This window comes from Coregonus lavaretus (assembly GCF_964263955.1).
Source record: "Coregonus lavaretus genome assembly, contig: HAP1_SCAFFOLD_3057, whole genome shotgun sequence".
NCBI classification, from domain to species: domain Eukaryota; kingdom Metazoa; phylum Chordata; class Actinopteri; order Salmoniformes; family Salmonidae; genus Coregonus; species Coregonus lavaretus.
Window position 1 is genome coordinate 16,046 of NW_028160597.1, and position 13,823 is coordinate 29,868.

General features: G+C 39.8%; 1 protein-coding gene across 1 annotated transcript; it reads right to left on the reverse strand.

The window, feature by feature from the left end:
• Nucleotides 1–278: 278 nt before the first annotated feature.
• LOC311121645 (germ cell-specific gene 1-like protein) lies at nt 279–9,890 on the reverse strand (the record flags this gene model as incomplete). The annotated part of the gene is made up of 3 exons (XM_084196106.1): nt 9,581–9,890; nt 8,820–8,867; nt 279–431 (listed from the first exon to the last, which is right to left on the reverse strand). Coding segments are annotated over exons 1-3 (508 nt in total), but the record flags the coding sequence as incomplete, so codon positions are not given.
• Between the last annotated feature and the right edge of the window lie 3,933 nt (nt 9,891–13,823).

Here is a 13,823-nt window from a genome sequence, read left to right on the forward strand (position 1 = left end):
AGATGGCTCAGTGGACCCCCAGGAAGAGTAGCTTTCAAGTCCAGCCCAACAGATAGCAGTGAGCAGAGCTCCATGGGTATCAGTCACTCACTGTTTTAGGGCCCCTCGCTGAGTAAAGCTTCCAGTGTGAAGACCGTGTTGATCTGCAGGGTTTCTATAGTCCCAATCAGCAACAAACAAACAAACAAAATACTTTTCTAACTGAGAGGAATAATGAGGAGTGGAGAAAAGGGACTGAGAGGCACGCACACAAAAGAGAGCATATCAAGTGTTGTTACCTGACAGGACAGTGAATATGGCAGCGAAGGCGTTGAGTTTGAGGCCGTTGATGACGTTTCCTAAGTGACATGCCTCTATGGACATGAGGATGCCTCCGGTGGACAGGAGGATAATATACAGACACTCTGCCACGATACACAGCCACAGCACTCCTACAGAAGGAGAGAGGGAGGGAGAGGGAGCGACAGAGAGAGGGGGGGGGGGGGGGGGGGATGGGGGAGAAAGAGACATTGATGAGGGAGGGATGGAGAGGGAGGGGAATAGAGAGACACATAAATAGAGGGGGAGGTAAGGGAGTTGGACCAGTGACCCAGTCACCATATCATTAACCTCCAGTGTAACGGTGAAGATGCATCTGTCTCTAAGAGAGAGACAGACAGACAGACCACTTGACTCGCTGCCTGGGTATGATGGGAAGAATGGTCCTTGATATGATCTATTACTATGCAACTACACAGTTATAACTGTAGTAACAACGTAGCAACAACATAGTAACAACGTAGTAACAACGTAGTAACAACATAGTAACAACGTAGTAACAACATACTAACAACATAGTAACAACGTAGTAACAACGTAGTAACAACGTAGTAACAACGTAGTAACAACATAGTAACAACATAGTAACAACATAGTAACAACATAGTAACAACGTAGTAACAACATAGTAACAACATACTAACAACGTAGTAACAACGTAGTAACAACATAGTAACAACGTAGTAACAACGTAGTAACAACATAGTAACAATGTAGTAACAACGTAGTAAGAACATAGTAACAACATGGTAATAACACAGTAACAACATAGTAAAACCATAGTAACAATGAAGTCACAACGTAGTAACAACGTAGTAACAACATAGTAACGACTTAGTATTACTATGCTATTACGCGGTCATAGGGTTTAGCGGTTATAAGACATCTGGAACAAGGACTGTGTAATTACACGTCCACTTGCTGAAGCTTATTCCAGCATGTTATTACACATGTTCTTGTTCCACTATAGCTAGGTTTCCATCCAATTTGAGACAGATTTTCATATGAATATTCTAAAATCTTAATAAAACAATATGCGCATTTTCCCACCAGAGATGTGTTTCTATCAAACTGACTATGTGCAGAAGGCTGTCCGTGATGACGTAGTGCATATAAGATAACTTTTGCCGTTAAATTCCCATGTACCGAATGAAAGATACAAGTTAAATTGGTTTCCATAGCATTTTCAAAACTCTACTGATGGTTTTGTCACAAACACTGTTGAGTTATATAGCAAATGTGCTTACACTGGTCTTGGCATATGTGCTGTAGCCAACACCTCACAGATACAGTGCAGGTAGACTACCTATTACTGAACAAAAAATATAAATACAACATGTAAAGATCCCAGAAATGTTCCATACGCACAATAATATTACGTTTCTCAAATGTTGTGCACAAATTTGTTTACTGCCCTGTTAGTGAGCATTTCTCATTTTGCCAAGGTAATCCATCCACCTGACAGGTGTGGCATATCAAGAAGCTGATTAAATAGCATGAGCCTTACGCATGTGCACCTTGTGCTGGGGACAATATAAGGCCACTCTAAAATGTACAGTTTTGTCACACAACACAATTCATGCAATTGGCATGCTGACTGCAGGAATGTCCACCAGAGCTGTTGACAGATAATTGAATGTTAATTTCTCTACCATAAGCCGCCTCCAACGTCGTTTTAGAGAATTTGGCATTATGTCCAACCAGCCTCACAACTGCAGACCACGTGTAACCACGCCAGCCCAAGACCTCCACATCCGGCTTCTTCAACGCCTTCTTGTACATTTTACTCACTAAAGTAGTTATTGCTATGTGTCTGAAACAGGGAATTGAATTTGAATGCTTTGAATATTAATCTTTGTTAAACCCATTATAGAAAAGTCAAACAGAACATTTTCTCCTTATTGCTCCTAGTAAGACTATTGACTGCAAAGGTTGTTACATTGTAATTACATAAGCAATTAACAAGTTATTTTACTTTACATTAAATTGCTTGCTCCTAGATAAGTACATTATAAATACATGTACATAATTTGTAACAACATTGTAATAAGAGTTGGTGGTTAAAAATGGTTATATTGTAAGAACAATGTAATTACAAGGGTTATAACTAATATTATCCTGTCTCCTCATTTCTCCTGGTTAGCCTATTTCTCCAAAAGTGCTGTTACATTGTAACGACATGGTAATTAAAACGTTATTTCACTTTACATTAAGTTGCTTACTCCTGAGTGGGTACATTATGAATACAAGCGTATCCATTGTAACAACATTGAAGTTTACATAACATTGGATTGAATATACCCTTTGGGCCAGGTTAAAACATGGAAATAAACCACTGAAAACAAGCTGTGGTTAAAATGGCAAGGTGTGTCTTGTTACAATTCTTGTTACCAGCTCCTAGTTTATTAGATTAAGATGGTATCAACCCTGGGAATACCTGTGGATTTGACGGTAGCGGCACCATGTAGTTACAATTTGGTTATTAACATGGTAATTAACAGGTAACTTTCAAACGTGTAATTGCAAAACAGTAGTTACATAGTGGAACAAGAAAAAGTGGAATAACCTTCAGCAAGTGGGATGTGTAATTACACAATCCTTGTTCCAGTTGTTCAATAACGGATGTTGTTACTACGTTGTTACTACATGTTATAACTGTGTAGTTACATAGTAGTAGGGGGCAAGTTAATGTAAAGCGTTACCCCGTGGCTTGACAATAATAACTACATGTTATTACTAATTACATAGATTATAACACTGTTCGTTTCTTTGCTATAAGATCTGTGGGAAATGTTAAGTGCTGCCAAAATAACCATAGTTAGAATGTAAAAGTTAAAAGTAGGCCTGGCACTAGATGAATAATTTAATCTGTTCATATCTCTTAGCGATAGAGCAATCATTTTTACTTGTTCCGACCAAACTCTTAAATGGGATTTCAAAGATTAATCAAAGGTGATCATTTTAATTTCATGGCAGGATTAAGGTGCATATTCAAATTGAAGGTAGTCTGTGATTTATTCAAATGAATCTCACATACGTGTCTCTTTTGCAGTTTTGTACTTTTTTTTTGGTCTACCTGAGAGTATCCCTTTAGCTATTACTATAACTTACATTTCCTAGACAACGTATCCCCCATCACAAAAGCACAGAGAAAGGTATGGATTTATTGGATCAAATCGAATCATAACTGAGATCGAATACATTAAAACCAACAAAAGTCAGTTAGAAATCTGTCATAATAATGCCCCTTTTGGGTTCAGAGACAGTAACATTGGACTCAAATTAGGCACAAAGAGGATGTGTGTGTGTGTGCGTGTGTGTGTGTTGAACAGTCTTTTGTATTGCAGTGAATTAGGCACGGAGAGAATGTGCCGACACAGAGGAGGTCAAACAAACGAAGGAGGAATGTCTGACTGATGAAAGGGCGGAGTGATAGCAGCGTGTGATTGTCAGATCAATTTTTTCTTCCTCCACTGTTTCCATCAAAACTCCGTGGCGCAGAGGAAAGTCGTTGGCTTCAGTAACCTATAATCAGTTGGAATACCAGGTTCTCATCTTACATCATGCTTAACTTTTTGCCTTCAAGTTTACTATTTTTCTAAAACTGAAATCTATGGCATTATTAAGGATGTTTAAGACAGAAGCTTATACTCTACTAAATAAAACAAATTATTTGAACAACAGTGCAGAAAGTGTGGTTTCACATAAAGCATTTTTCTAAATAATGTCCCTTCAACAGGATTCAACCTCATACCGTCAGTGTTCCATAGTTCCCTCCTCGACCTGCTAAGATACCGGTCAGGAGAAACTACATCCTAACTATATGTGTAAGTACGGTGTCCAGTAGAGGTCGGTGTTTGAAAGCGGGCACTATTTCTGTTACATGTATTTGATATATGTATTTTAATACGTTCAATACCTATTTTATCATTTGCATTTCACTGGCCTGAACTACAATTCATGTAGCGTATTTTTTTTGGTACAGTTTAATTACAATACATGTTTTTATTTTACACAAATATATACTTGCAAGTTGACCGCTTAACTACAACATTCTCCGTAACACAATATTTTTACTTGCTATGACTGTGGTATTGTGATGAGTGTGATAGAAGGGTAAATCAGGAGGGTAAATCACAGAATACAGAGTTTATTCCTTCGTTACACAAAATACGCTGGAATAGCGACAAACGAAACAGGCACAGGGGAAACTCTCTACCCTGGCAATACACTGTAACGGTATCTCCATACAATACATAGGCACAGGGGAAATATCTACCCTGGCAACAAAATGGTACGAGTAGCTCCACCGAGCTCCACTACTCTCACATACAAACAATCACTCACAAGGACAAGGCGGCAGAGGGAACACTTATACACCGACTAATGAGGGGATTAGAACCAGGTGTGTGTGATTGACAAGACAAGACAAATGTGATGATGATAATTGGGGCGGCAGTGGTTAGTAAGCCGGTGACGACGAACGCCGAAGCCTGCCCGAACCAGGAGGGGAGGCAGCCTCTGCGGAAGTCGTGACAGGTATATGCATGTTTACCTTAATTTCATACATTGATGTAAGTCGGTCTGGATAAGAGTGTCTGCTAAATGACCAAAATGAAAATGTCAAAATGAACACTTGCAAAGCACACTGCTGGGTATTACTGTATTCTGCCCCCAAACAAGGCCAAATGTGATTAAAATAGAAATAGATTAAGGCAGAGCTCATTAGAATAATACCAGCAGTGCGTTCATTTTTAACATTTACAGTTTGGTCATTTAGCAGACACTTTTATCCAGAGCGACTTACAGTCAGTGCATTCATCTAAGGTTGATTAAAAAAAACACATACACTAAATGACCAAAAGTATGTGGACACCTGCTCGTCGAACATCTAATTTCAAAATCATGGGCATTAATATGGAGTTGGTCCCCCCTTTGCTGCTATAACAGCCTCCACTCTTCTGGGAAGGCTTTCCACTAGATGTTGGAACATTGCTGCGGGGACCATTCAGCCACAAGAGCATTAGTGAGGTCAGTTACTGATGTTGGGCGATTAGGCCTGGCTCGCAGTCAGCATTCCAATTCATCCCAAAGGTGTTTGATGGGGTTGAGGTCAGGGCTCTGTGCAGGCCAGTCAAGTTCTTCCACACCAATCTCAACAAACCATTTCTGTATGAACCTCGCTTTGTGCACGGGGGCATTGTCATGCTGAAACAGGAAAAGGCCTTCCCCAAACTGTTGCCACAAAGTTGGAAGCACAGAATCGTCTAGAATGTCATTGTTTGCTGTAGCGTTAAGATTTCCCTTCACTGGAACTAAAGAGCCTGAACCATGAAAAGCAGCTCCAGACCATTATTCCTTCTCCACCAAACTTTACAGTTGGCACTATGCATTCGGGCAGGTAGGGTTCTCCTGGCATCCGTCAAACCCAGATTAATCCGTCGGACTGGCAGATGGTGAAGCGTGATTCATCACTGCTCCAGAGTCCAATGGCGGCGAGCTTTACACCACTCCAGCCAACGCTTGGCATTGCGCATGGTGATCTTAGGTTTGTGTGCCATGGAAACCCATTTCATGAAGCACCCGACGAACAGTTCTTGTGCTGACAGTTTGGAACTCGGTAGTGAGTGTTGCAACCGAGGACAGACGATTTGTACGCGCTACGCGCTTCAGCACTCGGCGGTCCCATTCTGTGAGCTTGTGTGCTCAATTTTACACACCCAGTGTGGCTGAAATAGCCAAATCCACTAATTTGAAGGCCTTTAGTAATGTATCACATGTAGTGTAGTGTATCACAGTCATAGCAAGTAAAATGTTTCTGTAACCATTACTGGGAATGTTGCTGTAGTTAAGGATAGATTGTATCCTGTATTTGTTACACGGTACCTTTTGAATGCATCTCTGCCTATCTCTGGCTAGCGCAAGGTAAATCATTGTAATATTCACAGTAACGTTCCACCAGCTTCCTGTAAGTTACTGGAAAATGCAGAGCAATGGCACAGTACAATACTGTAAGAAAGTAAATGCTGCTGTAATCATGTTGGTATTTTACTGTAACTACATGGGATTGGTCAAGCAGGTTGGCCGCTAGATATTTGTACATTACAGAATATTTATGAATATTTGGTGTTTTATAACACTTGCACTTCTAGAGACCTAAACAAAAACTTCAAAACTGGCCATGATTACAGGATGTGGCTTAATATTCAACCAATAAAGGTTTAAGATCCACATTATACATTGAATTATTATGGCATTACTACCACATGTCAGTTGAATTGGTAAAGCATTCTCACTAACAGGTGCAACAAATGTAGCCACTTACAAAGCAAGCCTTCAAAGATGTTAATGAATCAGCGATTCTTTCCCCCTCCCCAAACATTTTTCCACAATGCACTATAATGTACAGAATGCTGCAGTGAATATACAGTAAAACAGCAATACAGTACTTTGTTAAATTGTATTTTAATAATACTACAGCAATTGGTAACAGTTATGTAATTCTATATTCCAGTATACCAATGAATCATTTGTATTTTATATCACTACCAGATATAGTAGAGGCCTTAAAGGGTAAATATTAAACCATTAACATCTTCAGGATAGGACCCCTTTTTTTCAATTTTCGCATCAAATGACATACCCAAATCTTACTGCCTGTAGCTCAGGACATGAAGCAAGGATATGCATATTCTTGATACCATTTGAAAGGAAACACTTTGAAGTTTGTGGTCCTGCGTTTATTTATTTTTATCATCTTTGAAATGCAAGAGAAAGGCCACAATATAATATTACAGTTTAGGCGCAATTTAGATTTTGGCCACTAGATGGCAGAAGTGTGTGTGCAAGGTTTCATATTGATCCAGTGAAGCATTGCAATACTGGACTATTTTGTATCAAGTCTGCCCAAATGTGCCGAATTGGTCAATTGATACCTTTTCAAGTACATAACTATTCAGAACACACAAAAATGGTAAGGTAATACAAAATGTAAGTTTACACACTCCCAGGAATGTCAAACATGATGGATCATTAGCTTATACGCTAACTTTCACACATCTAGATGGCTGGGCGGGGTGGGTGTGGAGCCACAGACAGCAGGGGTTCAAACTGTAGAACCCAGTTCCTACATTTAAATATAAAAATGGATTTTATCAAACAAAACTATGCTGCATTTTATCTCTGGGACCCTTAGCATGACAAATCAGAGCAAGATTACTGAATGTAAGTACATTATTTACCTTCAGAGGTGAATGTATCAAACCAGTTGCAGTGATACGTTTTTTGTTGTTGTGCACTCTCCTCAAACAATAGCATGGTATTTTTTCACTGTAATAGCTACTGTAAATTCGACAGTGCAGTTAGATTAACAAGAATGTAAGCTTTCTGCCCATATAAGACATGTCTATGTCCTTGAAAGTTTGCTGTTACTTTCAACAGTCATGCTAATCACGTTAGCTCAACCGTCCAGTATACGGGACACCGATCCCATAGAGGTTAAACTGTTTAAAGGTCCTGAACAGTAATTCTGAAAATTACTTTTTCTCTCATGGCTAACTACCAAGAAGTTTGAAAAGACAGGTTGAGTGGGCGGCGAGCTTCTATTCATAATTTACTGTAGACTTACAGGACATGTATTTTATAAACACATACGATATGGTACTCTATTCAGTGGGGTACAGCATTCTCACTAATGGTTGCAACAAATATAGCCACTTACATTTTAGTTATTTAGCAGACGCTCTTATCCAGAGCGACTTACAGGAGCATTTAGGGTTAAGTGCCTTGCTTAAGGGCACATTGACAGATTTTTCACCTAGTCGGCCCGGGGATTAGAACCAGCGACCTTTCGGTTACTGGCACAACGCTCTTACCCACTAAGCTACCTGGCACCCTTACAAGGCACGCCTCAAAATATGTTAATGTGACTATTTCGACGCCCAAAACATTTTCCTACAATGCACCATAATTCACAGTATGCTACTGTAAATATACAGCAAAACAGGTCATACATTAATTTACTGTAAATTTGTATTATAAAAGTACAGCAATCGCTGTAATTTTACAGCAGTTTAGAGGAATGCCATTGAGCCCCCAAAATGCATTGGCCTTTATAGTACTGTACTGTAATATAGAGTTACTGTAAAAGTGTTGCTGTAAATTTACAGCAATTTGTTACAGTGCAGTAGCTCCCCAGGACAACGCAGCATTTCTAATCCTCTTAAATGCTGCTAGGTTTGCACTTTTTAAATTGACACTTCCAAATAAATCTAAGGATCACTTCAATCTCAGTTGGGCCCTGCATGTGACCCTACTCCATGGTTATTAAGGGACTGGGTTCAATTTTCACGCTTTGAGCTGCACTTGCTATTCCTTATATGAGAGATGACTGGAATCTTGAAATAATAAAACCACATCCATAGCCATTCACAGATGCATAGAACATTTTTTGTTAACACATCTATTACAATGTAATAACATGCAATTACGCAAAAACCTACCTCTTTCGTGTGAAGGTGCAACATAGATGAAACTTCTGCAGTTTTCACCTGAAATAGAATATGCCACACAATCACACACAATACAATCAAACACTCAATCATCAGATTTCTAAAGTGCATGCATTGGTAAAGGGTTGGCTAACCCAGTGCAGTCTTTAGCTCCATCCCTGTTGAAACACCTGATTCTACTACTCAGCTGCTCATCGGGACCTTGACCTAGAATTTTGATATCATGGATGGTCAGTCCTTGTATCCGTAGTGCTGTCTATGAATTTGAGAGCGGTTACATTTCTTCAGCCCCATTCCTCCGTTTTTTTTTTTACAAAACAGTGGCGGGGTTCCCGCTTTGTTATTGTTTGAACTACAGCAAAATTAAATATTATGATTTTTCTAGTTTCTCATCTGTTTATTAGAACACGGGGTTGTTGTTTTTTTTGCATGTAAATGTACCTATTTGATTGTGAACATTTCAGAGAAAAACAACCACAGTCACATTTTGTAGAATTTTGTGTGAGTGCGTAATTACATACAGACGATCATGTTAATGTGTGTGTGAGTGTGCTGGCAGCTCACATAAAAGCTATGGGCATTTCACTCAAAAGACAAGACCGAATACATAGACATAGCCTACAAATTAGCAGTCTTTGATTCTGAGAACCCAATTGTAACTTTCCATTAAAAAACAGGCTAGTTCAATGCGTACAGCTGCGTCACATCGCAGTGCGCGAAAAAGTTTTTCTCCAGGAGTTTATCTCTCTTACCTGTCATATTGACGTTCTCCTCGCACGAAAACCAGATCCCGGTGTGGAACTTCCTCATGAGGTACTTATCTTCACCGGTCTCCCAGATGTACTGGACCAGTCTGCTATCATTAATGTTCGAGCTGTTGAACCTGATACAGAACGACTGTCTGGTGGTGGTGACGGGTCCGGTACAGAAAGGTTTCGCCACTTTCCGTGTCCCCTCGCACCAGTAGCTGGTAGTCAACGCAGACACGGCTAGAATCAGCGCGAGGAAGTTCAAGGTAAGAGCCAGAGATACTCTCCGCCGCCGGTCTATCCCCCCCATAACAGCAACCGGGAATGGGAGACGCGCTTTTCCCAACGTTTAATACAGTATTTGGCGAGTTTTCCTTAGATCCTCCCACAGCAGGCTAATCCGGCTTTCCGTTACTATACTACAGGTAAATACAGCTGCGCGAGACTACTGCATGTCGAGACAATCCTCAGATATGCTCCTTTGAGTCTGATACTCTGACTCTGTATCTACCACTCCTCCTCATCATCATCATCCTCCTCCACCCCCCCCCCCTCTCTCTCTCTCTCTCTTTCATTCCCTTTCTTTTTTACATCTCTCCTCTCCATCATATCAGTGATGGTGTGTGTGTGTGTGTGTGTGTGTGTGTGTGTGTGTGTGTGTTTGTGTTGTGTAATTGGTTGAGTCCCTTGGCATCACAGTCAGCATTCCTTCTCCCTAACCTTGCTCCCTCTATCATGACCCCCCCCCCCCCACACACACACACACACACACACCACATGACACACACATGAGGACATTCTATGAGTGCACTGATGTGTCATCACCCATGGCAACACACACTTGTTTCCACACACTCACACTCACTCGCATCAAAACCAGATTCATTACAGTATTAATGACAGTAATGTATGAAACCAGATTCATTACAGTATTAATGACAGTAATGTATGAAACCAGATTCATTACAGCATTAATGACAGTAATGTATGAAACCAGATTCATTACAGTATTAATGACAGTAATGTATGAAACCAGATTCATTACAGTATTAATGACAGTAATGTATGAAACCAGATTCATTACAGCATTAATGACAGTAATGTATGAAACCAGATTCATTACAGTATTAATGACAGTAATGTATGAAACCAGATTAATTATGACATTAATGACAGTAATGTATGAAACCAGATTCATTACAGCATTAATGACAGTAATGTATGAAACCAGATTCATTATGGCATTAATGACAGTAATGTATGAAACCAGATTCATTATGGCATTAATGACAGTAATGCATGAAACCAGATTCATTACAGCATTAATGACAGTAATGCATAAAACCAGATTCATTACAGCATTAATGACAGTAATGCATAAAACCAGATTCATTACAGCATTAATGACAGTAATGTATGAATCCAGATTCATTACGGCATTAATGACAGTAATGTATGAAACCAGATTCACTACAGCATAAATGACAGTAATGCATGAAACCAGATTCATTATGGCATTAATGACAGTAATGTATGAATCCAGATTCATTACGGCATTAATGACAGTAATGTATGAAACCAGATTCACTACAGCATTAATGACAGTAATGCATGAAACCAGATTCATTACAGTATTAATGACAGCAATGCATTAAACCAGATTAATTCAGTAGTGGTGCATGGGTAAAATCATTGGGGAAGCCAATCCAGAATAGAAATCCATTTTACAACCTATGTGTTGTGATAATTGCTTTGTTTGCTCTGTAACCTGTTAGTTCATATGCCTTGCCACTGTGATATATAGACCTAAAGGCCGAGACAATAAGAAGACACAGTGGCAGAATAAATTCAACCTTACATTTGTTTCATCACAAAACCAGAGCACAGGGGTGAAGGTAAGGTGGTACGGTCCGGTACAGTACTGCATCCCGGCAAAATAAATAGTAGGGGTACGCCGTACCGGTAAAACGTGAGTTTATCACAATAAATACAACATCCCCAAAAACTATAGGCTATTACACAATTTTTTGACATTACTGCATGTCAGCCACATTAATTTTTTTATAATTGACTGGAAACCGGGTGGTATTTGCTCCAAATTGCATTGTGGTCTGAGGAGAACACTTCCATTTTGTCAAGGTGAGTGGCCGAGACCGAGGCGTGTGCGGACAACAGCGGATGCGTCAATTCAGGCTACAAGTGTCGGCCCAATGACAATCACAGAATGTCATTACAACACACGTAGGTGTTCTGTAACAGATGTCTCTTTCCATTCATCAAATTGCGGGTTGGTGTTCGGATGTTGAAATGATTTTGTGAGTGGACAAATGTGCACGGGGTAGCCTACAGGAGCGCCTTTGTTTAAGTGTGACAATCAGATGAAAACAGAATGTTCTGGTTGTGTTTATGCTACATTAAAATGCATAGGCTATGTGTCCATAAGGCTAGAGGAAGCTAAGCTAAGTAAATTGAATTAAATTGCCAAAATGATAGTATAGCCTAAATAGCTTACTCCTGTCTATACAGAAATAAATAAACTCATTCAATATAGGCTACTACACCAGAAAGGATGACTTGGCCACAGGAGGTCATTTACATTTTAGCATACGCTCTTATCCAGAGCGACTTACAGTTAGTGATTGCATACATTTTTCATACTGGCCCCCCGTGGGAATCAAACCCACAACCATGGTGTTGAAAGCACCAAGCTCTACCAACTGAGCTACAGGGGACTATTGCTTCTTAATAAAAAATAAATAATGTTATGGCATAGCCTACAGTCTGAAGGGCCCGCTATTTGGGCAGCGCGCGTTGCAGATACCAAATAGATGATTGTTGAGTTGTGACTGTCAGTGAAAAGCAGAGAGACCCAGCCAGGCATATCGCAATATTTAAAAATACAATCGCGGAAAAACAGTTTGGGAGCAAATGGCTATTGTTGTAAAGAGATGACAATGAAATGACTCCAATCTGTCTTTTAGTTATCCAAATTCTTAACTTAATTGAGCGAACAGTAGCCTATCTTATTGGCACCAGCAGAGAACATCGTCCATATCCCCAGTGAGTGTACATATTCACTGTCTTTATCATTGGGTCTGTGCCACTTGTTTGTTTTAGGACAATAATTTCCTCCTTTAGGTTAGATGGACGTCATATTGTATTTGTGTCTCCCGTTTTCGTAGGCTAATTATACGGATCAGACAACATCGTTTTATTGATCAGTTTGTCCGTGTCACAGAGTAGCCTACCCCATAATTTTTGTAGTATAAAAAAAATAGAAATTAAATCTACTTTCACCCCGGAGAGCAACATCTGTCCGATGAAGTCCACAAAACATATTGCACATAACAAACAGTTACATGACCTACGGCATGGTCAAGCAAGGTAATGTTTCTGACATTTTCAGACTACTAAACAACTATTGATTTAGAACCACAGAGGGTTACCTCAAGTCACAAAGAAAACAGGAGCTGCCTCCACTATTCCAGCACCATTTCAACTTCAACATCATCAAATCACCTATGCTTTGTCTAATACAGTGACAACTAAAATATACCAAAAACGATTTAGTCCAATCAACGTAAGCTAAATATGATGTGGCTGTCCATGGTACTGATTTATGTGTGTGTGTGTGTGTGCGTGTGTGTGTGTGTGTGTGCGTGCAAGTAGAACAAACATATTGGCTCAACCTACTTGTAGAGAAACACCAATGCCATCCTCCTCTTTCATGTTGCCTAAACTGTCTATGACTCTGTCACACAGTACACACTTTTAGTTTTTGTTGTCCTCGGCTACCTGGCTAAAATGCTTCCTTGCTAGCCTAACTTCCTTTCATGGGCAAAGATGAGCCAGCTAGTTAACATTAGCCATCTAGCTACATATTGAATTTCCATCCTCTCAGGCCAGGGTTACAATGTATGAATTTATGGTTGGATCAGAATCGCCATTATAATCATTGGCCAGTATGGAGAATTAAGTAAAACCACAAGTCCAAATCCCTATCTTCATCCATGGCTAATTTAGCTTAAGGGATCCTTTTAGCTAGCTAGCTAGCCACCGGAGGACAACAACACAATGAGATGCAACAATTACAAATGTTTCTGTCAATAATGACGTTTGGCTTGTGATGTGATTGGTCTGAAGCCAAATCCAACCAGGACCCTTCACAGCTGAGCTCACTCAGTTTAGCTCAACACTGATTGGCTATTTTTTATTTTTATTTTTAGAATCAAAGGGAGGCCAAATG